The 26,919-nt window shown below is 46.3% G+C and overlaps 1 protein-coding gene across 1 annotated transcript in view; it reads left to right on the top strand.

Annotated features, from left to right (window-relative positions):
* Positions 1-264: 264 nt before the first annotated feature.
* Positions 265-26,919, top strand: part of LOC147700724 (C-type lectin domain family 2 member H-like) — a 42,365-nt gene continuing 15,710 nt past the window's right edge. The window contains exons 1-4 of the mRNA XM_086928469.1: positions 265-842; positions 8,804-8,863; positions 22,171-22,245; positions 26,221-26,372. Coding sequence (XP_086784595.1) covers positions 539-842; positions 8,804-8,863; positions 22,171-22,245; positions 26,221-26,372 — 591 coding nt within the window. The 5' untranslated portion in view covers positions 265-538. The remainder of the gene's footprint in view (positions 843-8,803; positions 8,864-22,170; positions 22,246-26,220; positions 26,373-26,919) is intronic.

Below are 26,919 nucleotides of genomic sequence, written 5' to 3'. Positions count from 1 at the left end.
AAGTGTTGCTATTTTCATAGAAATGAACAAGCAATGAAACTGAATAGCTGCAGCTTGAAGGGATGGGCGTGCACTCTGCGCATGCGCGTGCTCCAGGTGACACGAAACATACGCATACATATCACGCGCCAAATGACTCACCTTTAAAAATTCGTGGCGGGCATTTTGAAATCGCCAAAGCAATAGCTGCGCACTGCTGCTGAAAGGCGGAAGAGACCGTGCGGGCGGCAGCTTCTAACCCTCAGCCCCCTCCAGCCCTCCCTGGACAGCGGGCAGAGGCGAGATCGGAGGACCCCCGGGTCTGGCCGGCACCTGGCACTGAGGGAGGGCCCCCGCGAGTACCCATTGGCAGAATTTGCCCCGTCCCGTAAATCCGACATTTTGCTATCGCTTTTAATAATAAATGTGTCCCCTTTGCGAGACCTGTCACGATTTGCCCAGGATCACACCATTGCAGCTAGTCTAACTCTTTTTAAGTTCAGTGATTTCATTGTTATTTATACCTCAGTTTCGTCTTCAATTCGGAGACGAGGATAGCATGGAGGGTGAGATTACGCCGATGACCCCCCTGAAAAGTGCCCCAGGCCACGATGATTCCGGCTTCGCCTTTTCTCCGGGTCAGACCCCGTGGGGCCGGACGCCCTCTTCACCCGAACAGGTCCAGACGCACCGCAATGGCGTGCCACCTACCAGGAAGAGGCTGGAATTCGAGCCCGATACCGTCTTAAACATCGGGGTAAACACAGAGGAGCGGCTGCGGAGCTCGGAGGAGACAGATCCGAGCCAAGCCGGACCAAGCAGGGACAAGTGGGCATGGACGAAAGATGGACGAGTGCTTATAGGTGAGCAACGGGGGCAGCTGCGCCGACACACGCCCCCGAGATAGAATATATCGAGCCTGGGACACAATGTAGCCTCTTTCTCACACACACACCTCCCGTGGCTCTGAGATGGGGGAGGGGTGGGGGTAGTCCAGACACACCAGTGGCTCTTTTAGGATCTACTGTCGATACCCCATACAGAGGAAGGTGTTTTTCTGAGTGTGTGCCCCGCAGGCCCGACTTCAGGAATTTTTATTTGGGTGGGCCAAGGGTGCTTTCGGGTGGGCCACTACCGGCAGTGGCGTAACGAAACATGAGGGGGCCCCTTTGCAAACTACATGGAGGGGGGCCCCCCTCCCATCCTCCATGCCAGTCTAGAGCTCTCAGGCCAGCGACCCGCCATACTGCAGGGGATGCGGGTGATTGTTACGCCACTGTCACCAATGCAGCCGTTAATAGTAACACTGGATGGTGGAGTTAAAGGTTGGGCTTAGTCTGCCAGCAGGCTATCATAGGTGGTGGTCCATTCATTACAGGGTCCCTGCCATCAGTAGGAAGTTTGCCCAATTTTAGGTGGGTTTCCTGATGCAGACTCCTGTCTTGATATACAACATCGGGCCCACTCATCGTTTAGTTTTGCCAAAAGTGCATTCACTGCTCCTTCCCGTTTCCGTTTTAAAACATTGGACAAAGCGACAATGCAGTATTTCAAAAGCAGATATAACTACAAAGAGCACATTTTGATAATACATTTTTATTTTTATTAGACAATAGCAATCTTAAGAGGCATTGCATAGCTTCATACACACTTTGACCCCAATTCCATCACAGTCTCTCTCTCTCTGTCAGTCAGTATCTCTCTTTCAGTCAGTCAGTCTATCTCTCTCTGTCATTCAGTCTCTCTTAGTCAGTCACTCTCAGTCAGTCTCTCTCTGTCAGTCTCTCTCAGTCAGTCCCTCTTAGTCAGTCTCTCTCTCTCTCTCTCTCTCTCTCTCTGTCTCTCTCTGTCAGTCTGTCAGTCAGTCCCTCTCTGTCAGTCAGTCTCTCTCTCTGTCAGTCAGTCTATCACTCTCTGTCAGTCAGTCTCTCTGTCAGTCTCTCTCTGTCAGTCTCTCTCTGTCAGTCTCTCTCTGTCAGCCTCTCTCTGTCAGTCTCTCTTAGTCAGTCTCTCTCTCTGTCAGTCAGTCTCTCTCTCTCTGTCAGTCTCAGTCTCTCTCTCTGTCAGTCAGCCTCTCTCTCTTAGTCAGTCTCTCTCAATCAGTCTCTCTCAGTCTGTCAGTTTCTCTCTCTTAGTCAGTCTCTCTCTCTGTCAGTCAGTCAGTCTCTCTGTCAGTCAGTCAGTCTCTCTTTCTCTGTCAGTCTCTCAGTCTCTTTCTCTCTCTGTCAGTCTTTGTCAGTCAGTCTCCCTCTCTGTCAGTCAATCTCTCTCTCAGTCAGCCAGTCTCTCTCTCTCCCAGTCAGTCTCTCTCTCTCCCAGTCAGTCAGTCTCTCTCAGTCAGTCATTCTCTCTTTACCCCAGTCAGTCAGTCTCTCTCTCGCTCTGTCAGTCTCTGTCAGTCAGACTCTCTCACTCAGTCAGTCTCTCTCTCAGTCAGTCTCTCTCTCAGTCAGTCTCTCTCTCAGTCAGTCTCTCTCCAAGTCAGTCTCTCTCCAAGTCAGTCTCTCTGACAATCAGTCTATCTCTCTGTCAGTCAGTCTCTGCCTCTCTCTTTCAGTCTCTCTTTCTCAGTCAGTTTCTCTCTACCTTAGTCAGTCTCTGTCAGTCAGTCACTCTCTCTCTCAGTCAGTTTCTCAGTCAGTCAGTCTCTACTTTCTCTCCATTCTCTCTCTCAACTCTGTCCACTCTATCTCTACTGTCTCTCTCTCCACGGTCTCTCCACTCTCTCACTATCTCTCTCTCCACTGTCTCCCTCCACTGTCTCCTTCCACTGTCTCCCTCTACTCCCTCTCTCTCCACCCTCTCCCCCTTCTCTCTCTCTACACTCTCTCTACACTCTCTCTACACTCTCTCTACACTCTCTACACTCACTCTCTCTCTCCACTCTATCTTTCTCTCCACTCTATCTTTCTCTCCACTCTCTCTTTCTCTCCACTCTCTCTTTCTCTCCACTCTCTCTTTCTCTCCACTCTCTCTTTCTCTCCTCTCTCTCTCTCTCTCTCCACTCTCTCTCTCTCTCTCTCCACTCTCTCCACTCTCTCTCTCCACTCTCTCCAGTGTCTCTCCATTCTCTCTCCACTCTCTTTCTCTCCACTGTCTATCTCCACTCTCTCCCCACTGTCTACTCTCTCTCCACTGTCTCTCTCCTCTCTCTAGCCACTCTCTCTCTCCACTGTTTCTCTCCACTCTCTCTCTCTCTCCACTCTCTCCCACTCTCCCTCACAAAGTAGTGTGCGTTCCATGGGTGTCCACAGAAATGTTTCCAGGGGGGGCACATTTTTAACTTCATCACCATCCCCCTTGCACCCTTCTCTCCTCTGCCTTGCACCCTTCTTGCCCTCCCTCTTGCACCTTTTCCCCCTCCCCCTTGTATCCTTCTCCCCCTCCCCTTGTACCCTAGTCCACCTCCACCTTGAACCCTTTTCTACCTTGCACCATTCTCCCTCTACCTTGCACCATTCTCCCTCTGCCTTGCACCCTTCTCCCCCTCCACCTTGCACCCTTCTCCCCCTCCGCCTTGCACCCTTCTCTACCTTGCATCCTTTTCCTCTCTGCCTTGCACCCTTCTCCCCCTCCGCCTTGCACCCTTCTCCTCTCTGCCTTGCACCCTTCTCCCCTCTGTCTTGCACCCTTCTCCCCTCTGTCTTGCACCCTTCTCCCCTCTGCCTTGCACCCTTCTCCCCTTTGCCTTGCACCCTTCTCTCCTTTGCCTTGCACCCGTCTCCCCTCTGCCTTGCACCCGTCTCCCCTCTGCCTTGCACCCGTCTCCCCTCTGCCTTGCACCCGTCTCCCCTCTGCCTTGCACCCGTCTCACCCTCCGCCTTGCACCCTTCTCTCTTCCTTGCATCCTTCTCCCCTCTGCCTTGCATCCTTCTCCCCTCTGCCTTGCACCCTTCTCCCCTCTGCCTTGCACCCTTCTCCCCTCTGCCATGCACTCTTCTCCCCCTTCTCCGCTCTTCCTTGCACCCTTCTCCCCTCTGCCTTGCACCCTTCTCCCCTCTGCCTTGCACCCTTCTCCCCCTCCACCTTGCACCCTTCTCCCCCTCCGCCTTGCACCCTTCTCTATCTTGCACCCTTCTCCTCTCTTCCTTGCACCCTTCTCCTCTCTGCCTTGCACCCTTCTCCTCTCTGCCTTGCACCCTTCTCCCCTCTGCCTTGCACCCTTCTCCCCTCTGCCTTGCACCCTTCTCCCCTCCGCCTTGCACCCTTCTCCCCTCCGCCTTGCACCCTTCTCCCCTCTACCCTGCACCCTTCTCCCCCTCCGCCTTGCACCCTTCTCTACCTTGCACCCTTCTCCTCTCTTCCTTGCACCCTTCTCCTCTTTGCCTTGCACCCTTCTCTTCTCTGCCTTGCACACTTCACCCCTCCGCCTTGCACCCTTCTCCCCTCCACCTTGCACCCTTCTCCCCTCTGCCTTGCACCCTTCTCCCCTCTGCCTTGCACCCTTTTCCCCTCTGCCTTACACCCTTCTCCCCTCCGCCTTGCACCCTTCTCTACCTTGCATCCCTCTCCCCCTCTGCCTTGCACCCTTTTCCCCCTCTGCCTTGCACCCTTCTCGGCCCCCCTCCACCCCTCCTGCGGATGCCCATGGTGTGTTCTAACAAAAGGGATTACCTGAGGGCACCATTTTGCTGCCTCGTCACTTCTCATGTGAGCTTTGCCCTGGAGAATGCTCTCTCTGGGGGCCCCCACTCCCACCCTTGTCAGGGTCCCGAGCACTGCTCTGTGCTGTCTCCTGCTCTTGCTCTCTGAGGCCCCCACCCCATCCTTGTCCCACCCTGTCTCTTCTCTTCTCTTGTGGGGTGGGCTTTGCTTATGGAGGGGAGAGCGTTGGGGCCGGGCTCTGAGCTGCCTCAGAGGAGCAGTGGAGAGCGCTGTCTCTGGGGCCCCCACCCCACCCCATCCTTGTCCCTGTCTCTTCTCTTCACTTGTGGGATGGGGCCCCCAGCCCATCCTTGTCCCTGTCTCTTCTCGGGTGGGGCCTGTCCCTGTCTCTTCTCTTGTGGGGTGGGGCCCCCACCCAATCTTTGTCCCTGTCTCTTCTCGGGTGGGGCCTGCCCCTGTCTCTTCTCTTGTGGGATGGAGCACCCACCCCATCCTTGTCCCTGTCTCTTCTCTTCTCTTGTGGGGTGGGGCCCCCACCCAATCCTTGTCCCTGTCTCTTCTCGGTGGGGCCTGTCCCTGTCTCTTCTCTTGTGGGATGGGGCCCCCACCCCATCCTTGTCCCTGTCTCTTCTCTTCTCTTGTGGGATGGGGCCCCCACCCAATCCTTGTCCCTGTCTCTTCTCGGGTGGGGCCTGTCCCTGTCTCTTCTCTTGTGGGATGGGGCCCCCAGCCCATCCTTGTCCCTGTCTCTTCTCGGGTGGGGCCTGTCCCTCTCTCTTCTCTAGTGGGATGGGGCACCCACCCCATCCTTGTCCCTGTCTCTTCTCTTCTCTTGTGGGGTGGGGCCCCCACCCAATCCTTGTCCCTGTCTCTTCTCGGTGGGGCCTGTCCCTGTCTCTTCTCTTGTGGGATGGGGCCCCCACCCCATCCTTGTCCCTGTCTCTTCTCTTCTCTTGTGGGATGGGGCCCCCACCCAATCCTTGTCCCTGTCTCTTCTCGGGTGGGGCCTGTCCCTGTCTCTTCTCTAGTGGGATGGGGCACCCACCCCATCCTTGTCCCTGTCTCTTCTCTTCTCTTGTGGGGTGGGGCCCCCACCCAATCCTTGTCCCTGTCTCCTCTCGGTGGGGCCTGTCCCTGTCTCTTCTCTTGTGGGATGGGGCCCCCACCCCATCCTTGTCCCTGTCTCTTCTCTTCTCTTGTGCGGTGGGGCCCCCACCCAATCCTTGTCCCGGTCTCTTCTCGGTGGGGGCCTGTCCCTGTCTCTTCTCTTGTGGGATGGGGCACCCACCCCATCTTGTCCCTGTCTCTTCTCTTGTGGGATGGGGCCCCCAGCCCATCCTTGTCCCTGTCTCTTCTCGGGTGGGGCCTGTCCCAGTCTCTTCTCTAGTGGGATGGGGCACCCACCCCATCCTTGTCCCTGTCTCTTCTCTTCTCTTGTGGGGTGGGGCCCCCACCCAATCCTTGTCTCTTCTCTTCTCTTGTGGGGTGGGGCCCCCACCCCCACCCCCACCCCGCGTCCCTGTCTCTTCTCTTGTGGGGTGGGCTTTGCTTATCGAGAGGAGAGCGTGGGGGGCCGGGCTCTGTGCTGCCTCAGAGGAGCAGTGGACTGCTGTCCCTGGGGCCCGTCCTTGTCCCGGGCCTGCCTCCGGTGTTCTGACTGAAGAGAAACAATGTTGATACTTTGTTTCTCTTTAGTCAGAGGGAGGGGGTGAGGGGAACGGAGCAGGCTGCACCTGCTTCAGACACAGAGGGAGAGAGGCTTGCTTTAGCGCAGGCCTCTCTCACAGCCCTCAGAAGAGCTGAGGGGGCCGGGCCCCCTGGGGGCCCCCTTCATTAACTGTAGAGAGTGAGGCCCCCCCGCACTGTGGGGTCTGCGGGGGCGTTTGTTACGCCCCTGACTACCGGCCTAATTTGTTGCTTCTGGAGGTAGTCTACGAGTCTTAGATTACATCATATCTACTTGCAAACAGTCACCAAGATACAAGGATTGCTTCTATGTGTATACAGAGCATGCAGAGAGTTATTTATTGGTGCCCCATCACTGACCTCTTTCTCTGTAGATACCTTTACTACCATCCTCCAACAGTGCACTCCATCTCTCTGTAGCCCCTCCCCCTCATGACCTCCTCCTCAGACTCCTTCACTACCAGCCTCCACCAGTACCCCTCACCTCTTCGTATCTCCCACTCTCCCCCAATGACCTCCTCCTCGGATTCCCTCACTGCCACCCTCCACCAGTGCCCCTCCTCTCTCCAAAGGCTCTCCCCCTTATGACCTCCTCCTTGGATTCCCTCATTGCCACCCGCCACCAGTGCACCTCATCGCCCAATAGCCTCTCCCCCTATTGACCTCCTCCGCAGGTTCCCTCATTGCCACCCTCCAACAGTGCCCCTAATCCCTCCGTAGCCCCTCCCTCAATTACCTCCTTCTTGTATTCCCTCACTGCCACCCTCCAACAGTGCCCCTCACTATCTCTCCATAGCCCCTCTCCCTCATACCCTCCTCCTCAGACTCCCTCACTACTACCCTCCACCAGTGCCGCTCATCTCTCCGTATGTCCCACCCTCCCCCCATGACCTCCTCCTTGAATTCCCTAATTGCCACCCTCCACCGGTGCCCCGCATCGCTCCATAGCCTCTCCCCCTCATCACCTCCTCCTACGACTCCCTCACTACCACCCTCCAGCAGTGCACTTCATCTTTTTGTAGCCCCCCCATGACCTCCTCCTCGGATTCCCTAATTGCCCCCTTCCAACAGTGTCCTTCATCTCTCTGTAGCCCCTCTCTCATATTCAATTTCATTTGTTGTATAGCGCTACTCATAGTGTAGGGTGTCAAAGTACTTGCAGCATGCAGAGACAATGAATCATACAAGTATGTACATCAGTCTATAGGAAATGTCACATAAGGCAATGAGGATTACAAGGTGTCGGTATCACATGTCATCCATACTGGTGGGCAGCATGTTTTAAGAGGGTGTGGTCTGGAGAAGCACAAACGCAAGACTTAAAGCATAGCTGCTCCCTTGTCTTTTTTTTTTTTCCTCCAGCGCTAATTTCTGTTTCAATTTGAAATAGCAGCTTATTATAAATCAAATGAGCGAAACCTAATGCATTTACCAATGCTTGTACTTTTTTCATTCACCACTCCACGAGAATGCATGCGTTTTCTTGCTCATTTCATAGTGTGCTGCCTACTCCCTCAATGTCCTGGCTTCTGTGTTCTCATTGCTACTCCTCTCCCCTCCCAGCTTGTCTGTAAAAGCTGAGCACCTGTTCAATTTCTGCTGTTTCCTGACTAAAGAGCAGAATTTGTAATTATGCAATGCGTGGAATGCAGGAGATAAAACAGGAGAGGTTTTTGTGTTTATCTCCTGCATTCTACATATTGCATAATTACAGAGTCCCCAGCATTGAAAGGCTTTTAGAGAGCTGGGGGAGGGTCTGGCTGCTTCGGCCATTCAGATGGCTTTGAGGCAGAAGGTATACTTAGCATGACTAAAAAGAAAATGTCTCTTTTTCTGGAGGACCATCAATCTGTCCCCCGTGCTACTGCAGGGCACCAAATGGCTGCAGCAATTACTTTAGTTCAGAGTGCTGTAGAAAGTAAATAAGGCCTTGGCAATCCTTTTCCCTTCAACTCTGACACCCTTTTTTGATTATGTTTAAAGTTTCCTGAATGAAACATATTTGATAAGGAAACCAATCTTTTTTAAAGACTGAAAATCTTGAATTAAATGTACGGCTTTTAGATACCTTGTAATGCATTTGCTTTGTTTCCAGTATTTTGAAAAGTGTTTAACTCTGTTTTTTTAAACAATGCTAAACAGACCAGTATTGGCAAGGGCAATAGCTGGGCACTGACATTAGAAAGGCAAAAAGCATCCACTTTGGCAATGCAAGTTGTATGTGTACATTGCCTGAAGCTCATACATGTAACTCATAATGTTTCCACCACAGCTCAGAAATGGAGGCATTGCCTACTCACTGTTTCCCAGTTGTGCTGTCTGCAGCTCATGCCCTGGCTTGGATATGTTTTCATTTCTCGGTGTGAGCTTTCATCACTGCAAAAGCCTACACAGGAGCTCAGCCAGTGCAACTGCTAATATCACAGCCTGTGGTGTCTATTTAATGATTTGTCAAAATATTTCAGAAATGGAAAAGATATATTTTTTTCTTGAACTTTACAAATCACCAAACCTTCTTTGTTTTTATTTGCAGCATTGATCTCAGTTTCTGTATTATTGGCGATCGTTGCCATATGTGGATGGTCGCTTGCAGGTAAGCTTTCCAAGCACACACCTATAGTCATTCTTTGCTACTGCATAGAAGAATGCTCTTCAAACTTTTCAATGCAGCGCCCTCCACCTCCCCCCCTTGCATAGAAAAAAGTTACCAAGGACCCCAGAATAACAAACATATTTCTTTAATTATTCTAAATAATTGGCAGTTCTGTGGAACAGGAGCCCATATTACTATCGATGCCCGGGCTGCTGGCGCAAGTCGCCTCTTAGTTCCCATTCTGACTAGTTACCAAATAAAGAGACGGGCGCTGGGAGCAGGAATCACAAGAACAGGATTTATTACTCATGAGGAGAGCCTGTCATTTCGGACACGAAACACAGTGTCTTTCGGGAGGTGCTCTAACAAGTGTTCTGAGACATCGCCTTTTATACCTTACAAGACACTCCTTATTACAATAATGACATTGTGAAACAAGGGAAAGACATTCCCGTAATCCTCGTGCCAATCCTACCCCACATATATCCACAATAGAGACCCTTGACCTGCCGATAAGAGGAGGGGGTAATCACACAGCTGAGTGTTCCGCCGATTTTTAGGATATGTGCGCCTGATCGTAGCCCAGGGGGTGGGGAGGCCAGGATCAATAGTGGGTCCTTTGAAGAGGAGTGACTCCATACAATAAGGGGCAGTAAACAGTATCATGTGGCTTAGGCGATGACCTCGGACATGTGTGGACAGTCAATCGCGGAGGGAGGGTTTACCAACAGAGGGGTTATTCATGAAAGGAAGGGAGGTGTTGGTCAGGTGCGGCCGTGACTCCCAAGGACAGAGTCGCACGGAGAGAGAGAGAGGTCTTATTGACTCGTGCATGAGAGAGCGGGGGCAGTCAGGTACAGCTGGGGAGGGCTATGTCAGCTGAGGCGAAGGATGCCTCTTCAAGAGGAAATGGGGGGGGTTCAAATAGCGTAGAAGGGAAGCCGGTGATTCCAATGAACGGGCAAAAAAAGGCCATGGTGCCTAAAATGGCTGTCAGGTACATGGGGGCACGGGCTTTTACTGGCGGAGTGGTGCGGTTAACGTACAGGGAAGGGAATGGGAAAAGACAAATGAACGTCGCTTATGTAGATCAATTTCGTGATTTTCCACAGTCGCCGCTTTTTACATAACAAAGTTCATTTTCTAATTGATGGATGTACATATAAACAGATGTGGTTGAAGAGTTAACAGTTGTCAATACTAACATATGGCATATAATCATGGACAGTTGATGTGATTGGCAGAATGCAGCACATAGGAAATTGCATTTATTGAGTTCCTAACATTCAAACGCACTACATAGCATAAATGCTTCTGACTTTTCTCAAAAAGAAATGTGACAAATGAACATTTTGACCAGGTAGTTGAGGGAGGAATTCAGTCCGATACATAAGATCTCTTCGTCACAGTGTCTTTTTAGCAGTGAGCCATCACTGGTAGGCTCTCGTCCGTATCTTTTCGTTGGCGCTGTTGAGCACCGGCGGTGGAGCTATAGGTCCTGCTCGGATCTATCCTTACGCGTTGCAGGGTGCGGTCAGTCCTCCGCTGTTAGACCACAGTCCTGTTCCCTAACCAATCCCTTTGGTGGTACCTTATGCTCGGCACCTATATTTCCGTTTACTTCCGTTTGCAAACCTCATTTCCACGTAAATGCTGTTTCTTCTTTTCTGAGTCAAAAAGTCATGTGGGAAAGAGGGGGTGTCGGATAGTCGAGGGAAGAGAGGGCCGAGTGGGGTCAGATCTTTTCGGACACTTCCAAGGGACCAAGGGAGCAAAGGATAACGAGCAGGCAGGCCCATCAATCGGGCCCGAAAAGGGGGCGAAGACTTCAGGCACACGTGGGTTAGCAGACTGAGGGCTTCAGGGCAGCCCGTCAAGTTTCATTTTCCACGTTTGAAATTGCTGTCTCGTCCCGTATCTTGTTGCTCTGCAGCTCCACCTTTGGTCGAGGTCACATATGTCTCAAGATCTGCAACCAGGCTGTACGTCACGTCCAACCCTTCTCCTCCGGCGATCGTATATCTTTGAATAGGTACAAAACAAGCTTTTAGAGAACTGGCGGGAGAAGACATTTATGCATGTGAATTCCTCCCTTAATCCTTCGCACTTGGGAGATACGTTCATCGGTTACAGTCAGAAGTTTATTACCAAGCAGTGCATATGTCGCCATTCCTACTGAGTTCATGCCAAGTTTATTCATCGTCTATTCATGACACAAATGGAGAGAAATCAGACTCCTATCAACTGCGCATTTCATCAAATTAAACATTTCGGAACCTCCAGCGGAGACTTGTCTTTCAAACCCGAGCCTTAACAGTCTAACATTTCCCTCCAAAAGCTGGTCAACCCTTTCAAACAGGGCTATCATCGAGAGTCAGGGTAAAACAGGTTTTTCTCGAGGGACGACAGTTACTCATGGTCATCATGTATATATCGGGGACAGCAGCTGGGGTCAATCAAGTGGGGCGGGGACGCTTTGGGCATTCGCGCTTGGGTGCAAAGAGGTGGGGCAATCTGGGCATTGGGGGTCAATCTAGACGTTGGTGCTTGTCTCTGATGAACTGAAAAATAGGGTGCCATTGACATATAGTTCCCCTATAAAAGGCCAGATTGGGGGACCTTAGTCGTCTTACCTGTCCTTCCTTTCTTAGCCAATTCGAGTTCATTCATTTTGCAGAAAGGAGAGGTAGTAATATGGCGAGATACAATAATTTTAGTTTCTGTCAATTTCCCTGAACACCTTCGCGTTTAATAAGTATCCAATCAGACTGGTGCCAGCAAGGCACAATTTTACCATTAAAAAGGAAGAGGGAATAGGGAGACTCTCATAGAGAGTGAGAGTCGTCCGCAATCTAAACGAGCCATTCGGTACACGTATGACATGTGGAGAGAGAGAGAGAGAGAGATAGATAGGGGGGGGGGGAGAGAGAGAGAGAGAGAGATAGAGGGACGTGTACGAAAATTGGTCATTTAGTGCGCTCACAACACAGAACAGCAAGGGTCAGGTAACAAAGAGACGCGAGCAGAGGGGAGACATAAACCCGTACAGTACATACGCACAAACTCAGACGAAGGAAGACAGTACATGTATTACATACAAATAGATTCACGATAAAACATATAACAATTATTGGCCAAAAAGATCTATTTTTGCATCCTGCGTATCTTTAATATCCTTTTTATCTATGTGCTGAGCTCTTTTTACCTTTCCTCCTTTTCCTCTTGTTTACTATCTTTGCGAATGTTCTCGGTTGCTAATACTTACACCTTGGCCAGTTGGTCAGGAATTAACCTGGTTGTGCTACTACTCACGGTGGGATCTTTGAGTCATTTTTCCTTTTCTCCCTTTGGCGGAAGGGTTCTCCAGGCTGAGGCAACGGAGGGCATTAATCGGGAGAACAGTCGGACAGCTTAGCTATATCTATAAAAGTGCGAGAAGAAGGTGGTACATTTTTGAACATCAACATCATTCCTACTTTTCCAGACGGGTGGTGCCTAGGTAAACCTTACCCCGGAACTTTCCCTTGTCCTTTCCCTATCTAGTAAAACGTCATAGTTGCACTATCTGGCGTGCTGGTTAGAGTCAAATTCTGTCATACAGTACTAACCTGTCAAGTTTCTATGTCAGTCCATCCTCCCAGTCGCTACGTTCTAAGGAGGAACAGTCATACCTAAGTCTACGTCTTTCAAAATCCGTTAGCGTAAGTACTATGCTCGAATCCCCTTTTTCTCCTTCTGTCGGTCGTTCGACCATCGCTCTTCCATACTTCAACCGACGTTCCGACGTGACCTGCAGAAGGGAGGAGAAAGAAGGGGGTGGGGGCAGCATTCAAAGCACATCAGCACGCAATAGTCCGAAAATGTTTTTACCTACCACACACTCGACCTATCTCCACGTAGTGCATTCTCTACCATCTCGGCGTTTAAGCCCAGAGGGACCAGTAGTGTTAGATAATCATCGATGGTCTGCGTATCTACATGAATCACTTGATCGTGACCTTTTAGGTCGTGTGCAAGGGTGGTGGTCAGGTGGTATTTCTGTGGTGACGCTTAAGGGCGTCTAAAACACTTTTCCGGCTGCCTGTGACACAAAATGTAGCTGCTAAATATCGGGCCTTTTTACCCTTCAACTTTAATAAAGCTGCTCATTTTTCACTTATATTGGAGACAGTAGTAACATTCAAAAACTCATTAATGCAATCGCTACAATTATACTTTCCTTTTCAAAATACCTTTAATTAAAAATGTTGGCGCACAAATACGGGCCTACAACCCAGTGGGCCGGCTACAGAGCAGACTGGAACTGTGCATAAGAGGAATGAAGTCGGTGGCCATTCATTTCATAAAGTGCAGCAGTGTAATAAAATCGTATCGAACTTTCTTACAGGGCGAGTATGATGCATGTCAAGAATTCAAGCTTTCAATAATATTACCTCATTGTCCAACTATTTACTCAAGACCTAACGTTTATCAATTCATTGTCCAAATACTCAATCGGTGCTTATTTCATACCAATTCATTGCTTCCAAACATAATTAGTACCCACCCTAAATCAGTTCACTGTCCCAACACATAATCAATACCCATCTTACATCGCTTTCTTTTCTAAGCACATAATCAATATCCATCTTATCTACTTTCATTGTCCAAAACTGCATACATATCTCGGAGCATCACGGTTTGAGCAATCAGGGTGAACAGGGAGTTTGAAAGTTTCATTTTGTATCGGCGCCATTTTGGGCGAGGTCAGGCAGGTCCCAGTATAGTCAGAATGCCTCCACTGACTCGTGGTTGGATCAGAACCTCTTTTGGCAGTTCAAAAAGTTTTTCGCAAGGGGGTAACAGACTAGCGATATGAACCATCAGTCAAAAAGTGGGGAGGGAGGCAATAATCTTTCCTACCGGGTCATTCTGGTGTTCCACCAGAACTGAACAAATCTGTATCTTTGCAGGATTTTAGTCATTTCCAAACTGAGGCTGGCGCCGGCAGGAGTGCGCCGACATCTCGTGGCTCCATCGGAGGACGGGGCGGGGGGCACCTCGTGGAGAGGTCGCCCCCCCCGGCTCTTTTAGAATCTTCAAGGTTGAGGAGTACAGGGCGTGTGCCCGTCCCGGGCAAGGAAACCCGCTTTTTGATATGGACCCTTTCTTCAAGCAGGAGCGTTGGGGTGTCGCTGGAAGCCTCCACCTGGAGGGAGGTGGGGGAGGCTCGTTCGCGCCGCCTCCCCCTTCCAGCGACCCCGCGCCGTTCTTCGGCTCCAGCGCTTTGGTACAGCCGTGCCAGGCAATGAAGATGGGGGGGGGGGGTTCGGTGGCTGAGGCAAGACATCCCCCCCTTGTCATGTGGCGGGACTACCTGCAACTATCCAGGGCCGTTCAGGACATAATTGAAAAGAAAGGAGTGTTGTTGCAGCCATTATAGCTGAAAGAAGCACTGCCGACCTCGCCTTGGCTTCGGACTTTGATGTTGGCCGGATCGGGCAAGCAAAAGAAGGGGGGGGGTCGGTGGCTGAGGCAAGACATCCCCCCCCCCCCGGGGTCCACAGGGCAGAAGGAGGGAAGGGAATGGGGAGACCATCACGACCTCCGGGCCGTCCGCCCCACAGTCTCCCCCTTCGACGGCGGCCAGCCAGGCCCTGCTCTGCACGTGCCAAGGCCTCGCCTTCCGGATGGGCGTAACCGCGGGCCTGTTGCACGCCGGGAGCTTCCGGAATGGGGGTAGGTGTGGGGGTAGGGGTGTGGGGGGGACAATTACTGTCCCCCCCACTGTCCCCCCCACACCCCTATCCTCATTGTTGACAAGCAAATTGGTCCCGGTACCAAATCAAGACATGACTGTTAGCACTCAAGATCAATCAACAAATAAACAGCATAGCACCAATAGTGTCCATGTCTTCCATATTTTCTCATGTCTGTTTGGGCAACTTCATAGTTTGTTTTTTTAGCTCTAATATTCTGCATCTGCCCCTTCTTCATTTTAGACACTCTCTAGGCCTTCACCACCCTCCACTCCAATTCTGACATTTATTATATCAATCTAAAGGAAGTCTTTTTCACATGTGGTCGTTTCCAAGTCTTGGAATATGTTTAAGAGTGCTATTTGAGGGTTTGGAGTTTCAATGTGACGTGGTGCTCCGTCACCGCCAAATACCTTTGAATGACTTTGCAATTCCAGACCATATGTTAGAAGTCTCATTCCCAAACTCGACATCTAAAACCGAGGAGAATAAATCCCACTTCATACACCACAGTCTTGTCCTAGTGTAATAAATGTGATGCAGGTATATCAAGCGTAGAGGTCTATAGTGTGCTGTGAAAACCTCCCTCCTATCATCTTCTATGTGACCCTTAGCATGCAGAATGTGTTAGATGTATAAAGGGCTAATAGTTTCTAGGCCCACAAACCACTTTTTTTCTGAGAAGCCAGGAGGCCTGGTGGAGGGGCTGTTTTATTGTGTGATGATTGTATTGCTGACCCTATGGGTGGGTCGTTTTTGGTTTGTGATTGAGTGATCAATGCTACTTTAGGTACCTGTATTGCAGGGTTTACAGCTGACTCAATGGGCAAATCCCATTTAGAGTGAAGAGTATGCTGAGCTTCCACCAATAGAAGCTGTCTTTTAAAGTCATCAATCTATGCCCATAGCTTCTTTCCTCTTATATAATTTCTTCATGGGGTTTTGTTATCAATTTCAAGGTCAATTTCTTTTATTCAGATAAAAGAATCAACGCCATGAAAGGTCCATAAAACATTTAAAACAGCACATTTAGATTAACATTCAATTACTCTAATTCATGCCAGTTAGAAAAGATTAAGAAAGCAAATTAATACATGTTGCAATCAATAATGTCCTTGGTTTATGTGAGATAGATGCAAAATGGCATTTTTTTCCTCCTCCAAACCAACAGACAGCGTGGAGAACCTGCTGGGATTGAAGCCTCGACAGAAGGAGCCACATAACCCATATTATGTAACCCTTCAAAGTGGTATATCCACATCTCTGTGGAATATGAGAAATGACCGAATCCCTTATCTGAGTTAATAAAAAATGGGTGGTTGACTACTTCTCAAAATGTGCAACAGTTTTTTACCTTGGAAGTTAAAACTAATTCCTCCCATGCCTCATCCTCAATCTCTTATCTTTTTTTCTCCTTATTCCTGCTATAAATCTCTGCTTTATTATACCTTCTACATACCGCTTCTACCCGCTTTGGTTTCTCTGCAGGGCCTTGAAAATAATTCTGGACATCCTAGAGCAACTTTTATCAAAGCGTCTGTGGGCAATAAGGGGACCAACACGATTAGGAAGGAAAAACTGAACCACTATCATGATCAATGTAAAAGCCCTGAGGACTGCCAATAAATTTGTGGTCACTACCCCACCGCCACTTCTGTCTTCCCCTAGCAACAGTTCTAGTTCCAGGGCACAGGTCTTACTCAATTGAGAGAGAGAAAGGTCTCCGGTACTACTGTCTTCCACCTTAGTCTTCTACCTTTATTGCTAGATGTTATTCCTGGGGCAATAAACTTACTAAGAGTTCTTACCCATGGAGGCCAACCTCATCTTCAGAGAGTTAGGTTATGATCACTAAAACTCATAGTATGCACCATAATCTTATCTACGTCATTAAACAGTTTACATGATACTAAGATGAAGTGAGCCACTGTTGTACAACCCTACCCATCAAAGTTGGGGGAAAGGATTATCTTCACTTCTGTAAATCAAGCGCTTAAAAAGAACAGATCATCTTAAATTCACAGATAAAATCATTTAAGAGCTCTGCACCTGAATGTTCAAAATGGAATTTGTTTTCATGAATAGAGAAAGGCTGGAGGGAGGTCAAAGATGTCACAAGGCCCCAGACCAGGATAGAAGTTAAAGTTCCCCATCAATATTGTCTAGCAATGAGAAAAGCCTCTAACCCTCTGATTCCCAAAGTACATGCCTAATGCAGCCAAATGCTCTGAGGAATGAGAGCCAGAAATGGCATTATAAAAATGTACCATTAACAGTTCCTGCTGCCTGCAAGCTGGGAGACCCAGTTTGAAGAGCATGAGACTTACCACCTACGTGGAAGAGGTGTGGCGCCGGCTCCAGCGGCAGGTTAGCCCAGCACCATGTGACTCTGGGCAATAGTTTGCTTAATCTTCCCAACGGCCCCCAGCGCCTAGAGACCCTGACGGGTGATTGTTCACGCTTTACAAATGTGGATTATTTACAAGACATAGGTAGATATATCAATATTAACAGCCTGCCTTTGGGTCTCCCCAATGATGAATCAATCACAGGAACCAAAAACTTAGAAAACCTTCCACTAGGAAAGAATTGCTGGAATCCCATGGTTCTTGAAAGACAATGAAGTCATACCTAGAAATAAAATGTTGCCACTCGGGCTGCTTTTTTACAACTTAGACCCGCAAAATGGGAACTCGAGAAATTTAAATCAGATTTAAATCTGTCAGATAAAACATTGATTATTGGGGAGAACATTTGCAGGTGAAAAAGGCGATGACCATTCATTCTGTTGTCACTCCACATTCTCCAGCATGCTCAGTGGCTCAATATTATGTAAGGTTTGGATATTCTAGGGATCAGAAATTGTGAATTCGGAGTAGCAGCAGCATATGCCCATGGTAAGGAAAGACAAATAACAGGCAAAAGGGAGGGTTAAAATGTGATTAAAGGTAAAGTCTTAATACACGGGGCAAAATGATGTAACCCACAAATATTAGCCAAAAGGCGGGCAGCAACCCTCGTCTGGTTAAAGTTTACAGTCTCCTTCCAATCATTATGTGAAGAGCCAATTGAGGGAATTCTTACCATCATTAGATTGACAGACCAAAACGCCAACCCCCCACATGTGTATTAAACCAATGCTTGCCTTTGTTATTTATATAATGGACCACACACATATACACGCAACTAATTATCCCAATTCTGATTGGATTGCACATTTCAATGAGCTAGTCACTGGTCTATCTCATCTCAAGGTCGAGTTCCAAAACCTTTCAAGCATCATCGAGGAAATCCTAAACACACACAGATCCACTAGTTCCACAGTAAACCATATTAGTTACCAAACTAGAAGATACATCGCCAAGAAATCACACCGTGAGTACACTAGGCAGAGTAAGATACCCTCCCCTAACAACCCATCCCGTCCCAGGAGGGCAACTGCTGAACTATCTGAAAATGACTTCGATAACCTCCTTCTATCCTATGACGGTACGAATGCCAACAGCAAGCCCCGATGTTGCGTTATCTAATCCATACAAACCAACCCCTTCAGAGAACCCCCTCACAACTTCAGATCCATTAATAGAGAAAACCTCACTAATATCAACCTAGTGCAACTCCTCCTCGCCCATCCTAGATCTACTGGAACTTCCTAGTCACAATATAATCCGTCTGGATAGAAACGTGAACCCTGGCGGTGGACTAACCTGCATTTATCGTAACACAATCACAGTCAATCAAGCAGACCCCATGGCTCTATCCGCCTGTGAATATCTCTATCAACATCTCCGATGACAAGCGCATCGCCAGCAAACTTCACATGAATTACCACCCCCCTGGTGACAATCTGATGTTCATCGATGAGCTAATGGAAGTCTTTACATCCAACGACAACTCGCATGTACCACAGATTTTCCTGGGTGACTTCAATCTCCACTGGAATAACTCAAAGGATCTTGTTGTAAGCTGTCTCAAATATTTTCTGTCAGATCAGGATCTTTCTCCATTCTGTGACAGTCCAACCCACAACAAGGCAGAGACATTAGACCTCATCATAACGAAAACGAACACTATCACTAGAATCCATCACCCCATGTGATTGGATGGACCATTACAGCATTCTCTTCTTCATCAATATTGAGGTAGCTACAAAAAGGGCCCAACCCCCAAAAACAAAACAGTGGAAAGGGAATATTCAAAATATTAACCCCACAACCTAGTAAACCAATGCATCTCCACCCTAACCGCCAAGGCAGACATGGTTGACGTCCATGACCTCACGGTCTTTTACAATTCCACTATGCTTGAAATTCTTCACTGTACAGCTCCCCTCCAAGAAAAAAATGTATCCTCCAAATCTCCAAACCATGGTTCAACCAGAATCTGACCGACGAAAGCTAAGATCAGCCGCGAGACTATGGAAATCGGCACCCTCCACTGATCACCTATATCACCTTAGAGTGCTGAGGAATGCATACAACAGGAAGATCCTAAAGGCTAAGGCTGACTTTTTCAAAACTCAGCTGAACCAAGCCATTAACCGACACAAGAAACTATTTGAAATAGTCAACCAGCAAGCGCCAATACGCCTAAATCTGTGGAACTAAACAATCTGGCTATTCCTAACTGCGATCAGATTGCCAGTTTCTTCCTTGAAAAAACTAAATCCAATAAACTCAACATCCAATCCAAGAAGGTCCTTCGACAACCTATTGCTAAGGACACTACATTTTACGCTTGGAGTGTGCGCAGGTGCTGGGAGATGTGGCAGTGTCTTGGCAGGTTGAGGACCACTCTTGCGGCAGCGTTCTGGATGTTCTGTAGCTTGCGGGGGAGGTTTTTGTTTATTCTGGCGTAGAGTGTGTTGCTGTAGTGGAGTCTGTTGGTAACCAGGGCGTGCGTGATGGTCTTTCTGTGTTCGAGGGGGATCCATTTGAAGGTCTTACATAGGAGGCGGAGGGTGTGGAAGCAGGGGTACGAGACGGCTCTATTATCATTGAATTTCTAATGCTTTAAATCTACGTTGCAGCCCTGTGCACATAATGAGGAGTCTAAGACCATCATTGTCAGGAGTGAAGTGTTTACTTTTGCAGTGCCAAGTGGATTGCATTTAATTCTGAAATCATAGGAGTTGAATCCACTAAAGGATCAGCAGATTATCATTGTTTTGTGCCTTCTGAAGTCTGTGCTGACGCATCTGTATTACAAAAGAACTGTTTTATAATCGGTGTGTTTTAGTGAAAGAGTACGTTAAAATGCCTTCTGATACTGAAGTGTAGGAAATCTGGCTTTTCTGCTGATCACCCAAAATTTTTATGGACTCTTCTTTCGCTGAACTTAGACTTCTGTTTACTCTTACCCCTGCTAAACAGAAGTAAAGTGCATGTGCTTCCGCTTTAAACATGGTTAAATCGGTGTAACCTTGATTGGCACAATTAGTGTTCTTAACACTGAAGGCCATAGAATATGGTGTTGAAATACACCCAAATACCACTTGTGGTACTGCAGCATCTAATGTACCACACACTACAGTGGCAGTGAAAACATGGCTTCAAACCTACCCTGTGTAGTCTGATGGCAGCAACTTGAACCATGCTGCATAGACCTGTCAGAATCACCCTTTTGACAGGTAGGAAACACTGATTTTAAAATATGAAGTAAGACACCACTTTGTGCACTTTTCTGCCCACAAGGTAAGGTGCATGTTATTTAAGAGTCAAACATGTGTCCTCCCAGTGACTATGCCCAATGACATTGTCACTGGTCATACTGTAACTGGCACACAGAAAAAATCATAGTATAGCATATAAACTTTAATTTATAAATTTTAACATGCTCCAAATAAAGAAACTTTTCAAAGATGTATTTTTACATTTAATACAAATCCAATCTTATGGCAAATCTGAATTTTAAATAAATATATTGGAAAGGTAACATTTAGGATCTGGCCCTTTACCTGCCAGAGCTTTCAGAAGGTTAATTGGCATTAGCCTTTGACTACTCACAGCCTGTATGTGGCATAAATGAGGTGTGAACAAGGCATGGAATTCCTCCCGGGAGTTAAATAGGTTGTTTTAATTGACTGGTCAACCTGAATGTGCAGGAATGATTCCTCTGAGCTCAGCTGAATATTAAGTGCGGGGACTAAGGGCATCTTGTTGGAACAGCAGTGTCAAATCTTGCCTGGCAGGTCTGTCTGACACACATCTAAAACGTTAGCGTGCTTGAAAGGGAGAAAACCCGATGCCGGGACAATTCTTGTGTATCCCCTGCCTGGGTGTTTTAGGACACTGCTTTTGTCCTATTACACTTCTCTCTCCTGATTTGTTGTGAATACATGGCCTGTTTCAGGCTGGAGTTTAGTGATAGATGTGGGAGAATACTAGTGGTTCCCTATGAGACTCCAACACACACAATTTGCCACCTTGAAAATGCCCTGGTACAAGGCATTTTATACCTGTACGGCACTTTGGTAAATTTAGACATTCCTGTGTTCTTAATCCTGAATCAGACTCAAAGTGGAGATCCAAATGGTCTATTTTATAGCCAATTGCACCCAGCACATATGCTTTCCACATTAGACCTATTTTTAATGACAACCAAGTGCACTGCTGTGAAAACCTTCTCTATTGGAACAGTGTGCTTCTTTGTGGCAGTACATAAATGTCATTTTTGGGCAATCTGTGTAGTCCGCACAAAATTGTAGACTATGTATTTAAATACTCCCTGACTTTGAACATGTTTTATCAATAAATCCTGTTTGTTGTCCTGTGTTTGGAAGTGTCCTGTAGTAATCAGGTCTTTCTAAAGATCTTACAGGATTTGAGCAGGCTCTGCCTTTGAGCTTCTCCCCAAGAATTTGGGAAAACAAACAGAATGCCTGTAATTTATTAAGTGTGCTTGGGGATTCCAGTGTTCCATATTTTTCTAATCAGTGGTTGGGATGCAACCCGAGCGATCATCAATAGTTAGACAAATTACAAGCATTCCTCCATCACCTTTTGTGTGTTTTACCATTACAGGATGAAGTGAACAGAGAAACAAATCAATAACTGGGGATTTTAGGGTGGAAATTGCAGTAATGTTTTGAATTCCACTCATTTATTCATTCTCCTTTCACTTTAAAAAACCTTTAAGGAATTTTTTGGGGGATATCTATTTCAAAGGAAATTGTCCCAGTTTCTATTGGTAGTCTATTGATTACTATGCTCAAGTGTTATGTATATAAAACCCCAATAATACAAAACATCCCACACTCTTACTGATCTTTCCCATTAAAAACAATGAGCTGTTCACAATTCTTGTGATAGGTTGAAACTCCACAGCAATATCAATGTCAGAAAGATGAAAAATATGAAGTTTTTTTTCTTGCTTGTCTTTTCATAAACCTAATCCCACTGCATCAAGGAAATCATTGCTCAAATTCATGCATTCTCTTTTTGAGTTTAAACAAACCTTTCCAGCTACATTTACTTTCTTTAAAAGCTTTCAGTCTTGATCCTTTAAAAAATATTCAGATTTGAATTGTGGACTCTAATAATTACCTTGTGTTTATGTTTTTTTGCCCAGTGAGTTTGTACAACAAATGTAGAGACAATGATATGAAACCTAAGATGAGCCCGGAAACCCCAAAACTCCAATTATGTAAGTATTGTTGACTTACTGGACATCTTGAAAAAACATAAATCACAGTCTTGACCGAAACAAAATTTCTCCAACTTTGGATCTGGAATCACTTACAAATAGCGATGGATATGCATGTCACTGTTTTCTGGGGCTGGTTACTATGTGACTATGAGATAGGTAAACTAACTCTTACCACTACTAAAAGATCCAGAAAAATGGGATAACGGAGCATAGAAATGTGTTGAGAAAGTGAATTATTAGTTGGCTCTTAACATAGTGAGGGAAAGATTGACACACAGAAGAAGTAGTGAAATGATGTTCCATGTGCAGTGGGGTAGAGAATACTTTGATAGAAGTTCAATTTAGTATATCATAAAAACAACACATTGACTGAGTAAACTAAATGTAAAGGGAAGCTATGTTTAGGGTTGGTCCAAATACCAGAACACATTTTTCTTTAAACGTTTATAATTCACTTAAAAACACAGTTAGAGTGAAGTTATGGTTCTGAAACAGAACCTATAAGTCAATGAAATTCGCCAGTCATGGTTACCTCCCTAAGAAATAACTCGCACAATAGCCATACAAACCATACCCTACACAGCATATGCAATGCTAATGCCTTCTTACTATTTATAACAATGAGTAACAACACTTAAAAGCGTAACATCATTAAATGATAGCACATGTTAAAACCAATGAATAATATTATATTCATAATCATCTCATTGTTATTGTTAATGGTACTGTGATGTCTAATCTGGCTTGTGATATCATTTGTGACGCTTGTAAATATATCTCACATCAAGGGTGAGATCATGAGCATTGCCTTTGATGTTAGCGGTAAGTGTTGCATTTCAGGAGAGTGTGTTTTTCAAGAATGTGTATAGTCAGCATTGACTTGTGATTGTATGTTATAAAAACCTAGATAGGCAATCCACTTTCCAACAGAGGCACACGGGGTGACTGAGCAAGAAAATGCCCACTTTCTAAAAGTGGTATTTTCAAACGCAGAATGTAAAAATCACCTTCACTAAAAGATGCATCTGATTCTGAGTTCAGGCATACTAAATTTTATTTTCTTACCGAATCCCTGGGCCAGTTATGTTTTTAAGATGTTGTAAACAACCCTCCCATTCTGTCATATGGGGAACTGGTAGCCTTGCAATAGTGAAAAATGAAATTGGCTGCAATTCACTATTAGGACATGCCACACACACCAGGGCATGTCCTACCTTTCACATACACTGCAACCTGCCTGCAGGGGTACCATGGGCCTACCTGAGGGATGTCTGACATGTATGAAAAGGGAAGGTTAGGGACCGGCCAGTGTGTGCACTGGCCAAGTCGACATGGCAGTTACAAACTGTCTGCAGACTCTGCAATGGCTGGTCTGAGGTACCGTTTTCAGGGCTACTCACGGGGGTGGCACAACCAGTGCTGCAGGCCCCCGGGTAGCATTTGATTCACCGGCCCTGGCACACGCAGTGCACTTTACTAGAGGCTAATAGGTAAATCAAGTATCCAATCATGGAAACGCCATCTATAACACAATTTACACAGAGAGCATATGCACTTTAGAACTGATAAGCAGTGGCAAAGTGCCCAGAGTCCTAAAACCAAAACAAACAGGTCAGGGGAAAATAGGAGGAAAAAGCAAAAGATTTGGGGATAAACCTGCAAAAAGGGCAATTTCCAACACTCAACAATCTGATAGAGAGAAGAAGTAAAGAAAAGGGAGCTGAAGAAACAACTGGGAGGAAGAACAAATAGAGCAGAAGAAGATAGTACATGTCAAAACTGACGACAGAAGTATGTACCTTACAGGAACCAAAAAGGAACAGAGAGTGTTGACACACGAGACGGCGCGACCAACAAGGGAGAACGCACCACACCAGCACATCATAAGGAACCATTATGAAACGGATAACAGAATACTCTTGGAGATCTACAAGAACATTGAGAAGAGTTAGTTCAAACAAACAATAAAAGTTAACCATGAACAACCTATGAAGGAGTCAGTAAAAACAACACAGTAGCAATTTGCAAAAGCAGTTTAGAAGAAAGTACCAGCAGCGTCCATAGACATCATCGAGTTAGACTGAATACATTTTCTGAGATCTGCTGGATCTTCAAAATTTGAAGTAGGGTTTTGAAATGTAACTTTGAACATGCAAGGATAAACCAATCTGTACCGTGCAACCTTAGAACGTAATGTAGAATGCAAATCTAGAATGTCTTTTCTACACTTAAAGTAGTAGTTGAAATATCTTGTGAGAGAAACAGTTTTGCATCAGACCACATAAGTTGCTTCTTAGTCATAGCTGCTAAGAAAACTTGTAAATGGTCAGTAAACTTCAAAGATATTATGATGACACCATATGGCCTTGTTGGAGCAGATGACGAAGACAAGCGAGGACCTAAGCGATGGGCATGCTGAATATTTAAGTTGGTAGTTGAAGGTAAATCCACAAGCTTCAACAAAAATGATGTGAAAAAGGAGACGGGGTCTCCGCCGTCAATACATTTTGGAAAACCTCATAAACTTAGGTTATTACACCTATTTCTATTTCCTAGGTCCTCAGAGTGCTTTTTATTAATAGAACATCCTTCACCGAAGCAGTAATTTCAGAAGAACATCATCAACACATTTCCCCACCAAAGGTATTCTAGACTCCGCAGATGACCACTTATCGTCGATATTCTGTATCCGGCTATTTGTTTGCTCAATGAAGGGTCGTAAGGCACAAATTTTCTCCAACATAGTATGAAGAGAGACAGGAGAAGATGACTTCAGAGGAGAAGGAGGATCCTGTTTGAATCTTTTATTGGCGGAAGAAGGTGACTGTAGTATTAACAGTGGAAGTGCACAGGCGACCACATGAGCATAGCCAGGTTGAGCCATTTCAGTAGATGCACATGAACCTTCAGCCAAAAACCGCTGTAAATGAACAAGCAGAGTCTTCTCTATTGTTCTAAGACACCTTTCTGGAATGTAGGAGTTTCTTAGCTCTGCCCATAAATAACAAATGCACCACCAGAAAAGTAGGGAAGGTATGTATGAATTAAATTGGACCACTGAGACCAATAAGAAACCCCTAAATGTGAATAAAGGCAAAGCATAAAAAAAGACTGATCTACAAAAGTAGTAGTGACTCCACTCCTGAAGATGGCTCAAAGATTATAAACAAAAAGTTCAAACAGTGTTGCTGGAGCCATCACTCAGAATGAACAAGTTGAGCATTTTTTAAAGTATTTATTAAAACTACTTCAACTCAATGAAAGTCTGAGGGGAAATGTTGTAACTCAGTAAAAAAATTCAAAATGGCAGCCACAACTGTGCAGGATACTCAGACTGGAGGTTCCAACGCCAAACTGCTATGCCGAAATACCAGAAAGTCAGAAAGCTGGTCTCTTGACGTTTACCTGCAATGAACCAGCCGTTTTAGGGACACAGTATAGCGGGAGCCGATAGGAAAAGCGACAGAGGTACTGGTGTGTTGCGAAGCCCTGGGGCTAAGCGGCAGTCCTTTGTGGCATCTAAGCCACGCCCCTCCCATGAAAATAATTGTCAAAGAGGATTTAAAAGGAAAAAAAAGAAGCCCCTATATTGGAAATATGTACACCCCGACAGGTAAGAATGGACCACAATATATAAATATCAATCAATTAAAAGCATGGTGCATCTATAACTTGCTAAGTTGGCCTTCTGGGAGAGCCCCTATCTTCCATTTGGGGAAGCTTGCATTGTTTTAGATCACGAGCCGTTATTATGTATTCACTATTTATACTACTGTTCTAGTATGTATTTTTTAACTTGTTACCTTAATTCTGTCATTATGCACTTTCCTAAGGTCCGGGAAGAGCTTGCTCCAAACTCTACTTCAGATGTGTGAACAGATGTTCATCCAAGCCTTCAGTATAGGAAGCTGTTTAAAAGTGTGAGATGTAGTTGAAAGGTACTGAGCTTTCTGAATACCCCTCTTTCAACAGGTGCTTCACTTCTTCCTTTCTCAATGGACGTGAAGTTGATTAATGGAACATGTTACTTCGTCTCAAAAGAAAAGAAGACTTGGCACGAAAGTAAAAAGTTTTGTGAATCCCATAATGGCACACTGCCCAATATCTTGGATCAAGACATTCTGGTAAGAAGTAGTGGGGAAATATTACTTCTATAGTCTGCATCTCATGGGGGTTGGATTGTTTTTAAGGGTAGTCGATATTTTTGCAAAATATGATTATCTGTGGAGTTTGTTTAAGGATTATTTACAAGTGCAGCATAAGCTGATGAGGTCTATTTGCATCCTACTTTATTTTACGTTGTGAATCATCAGTTGTATTTGTGTTCCGACAAAAAAACTGACTGAACCAGCTCAGATAAACCATTTTCTTCGGACCTCTTTTAAAAACATTTTTTAACCTAAGATGCCTTTCACCAGGCTATTATAACAAAAGTGAACGTGGAGATTGCCCTACTTGGTAAATATTAATTTCGATTTTTTCCCCATCTACTCCTGTGGTTTTTTTTTTCATTTTGTTTTAATGAAGGTGGGTTGGCATTCCAACTCAAAACTTGCCATATTTTGTTTATCATTCTTACTTCCTTATGCCTTTTAAGCCCTACACCCCTTTCTTTTACCCTCTTAATTGTCTATGGGGTCAACTACCTTCAGTCAACCACTCCTTCCTCCT

The sequence above is a fragment of the Lissotriton vulgaris genome, chromosome 7 (genome assembly GCF_964263255.1).
Source record: "Lissotriton vulgaris chromosome 7, aLisVul1.2, whole genome shotgun sequence".
NCBI classification, from domain to species: Eukaryota; Metazoa; Chordata; class Amphibia; order Caudata; family Salamandridae; genus Lissotriton; species Lissotriton vulgaris.
Note: the sequence above shows the minus strand (reverse complement) of the source record. Positions and strands in the feature narration are given on the sequence as shown.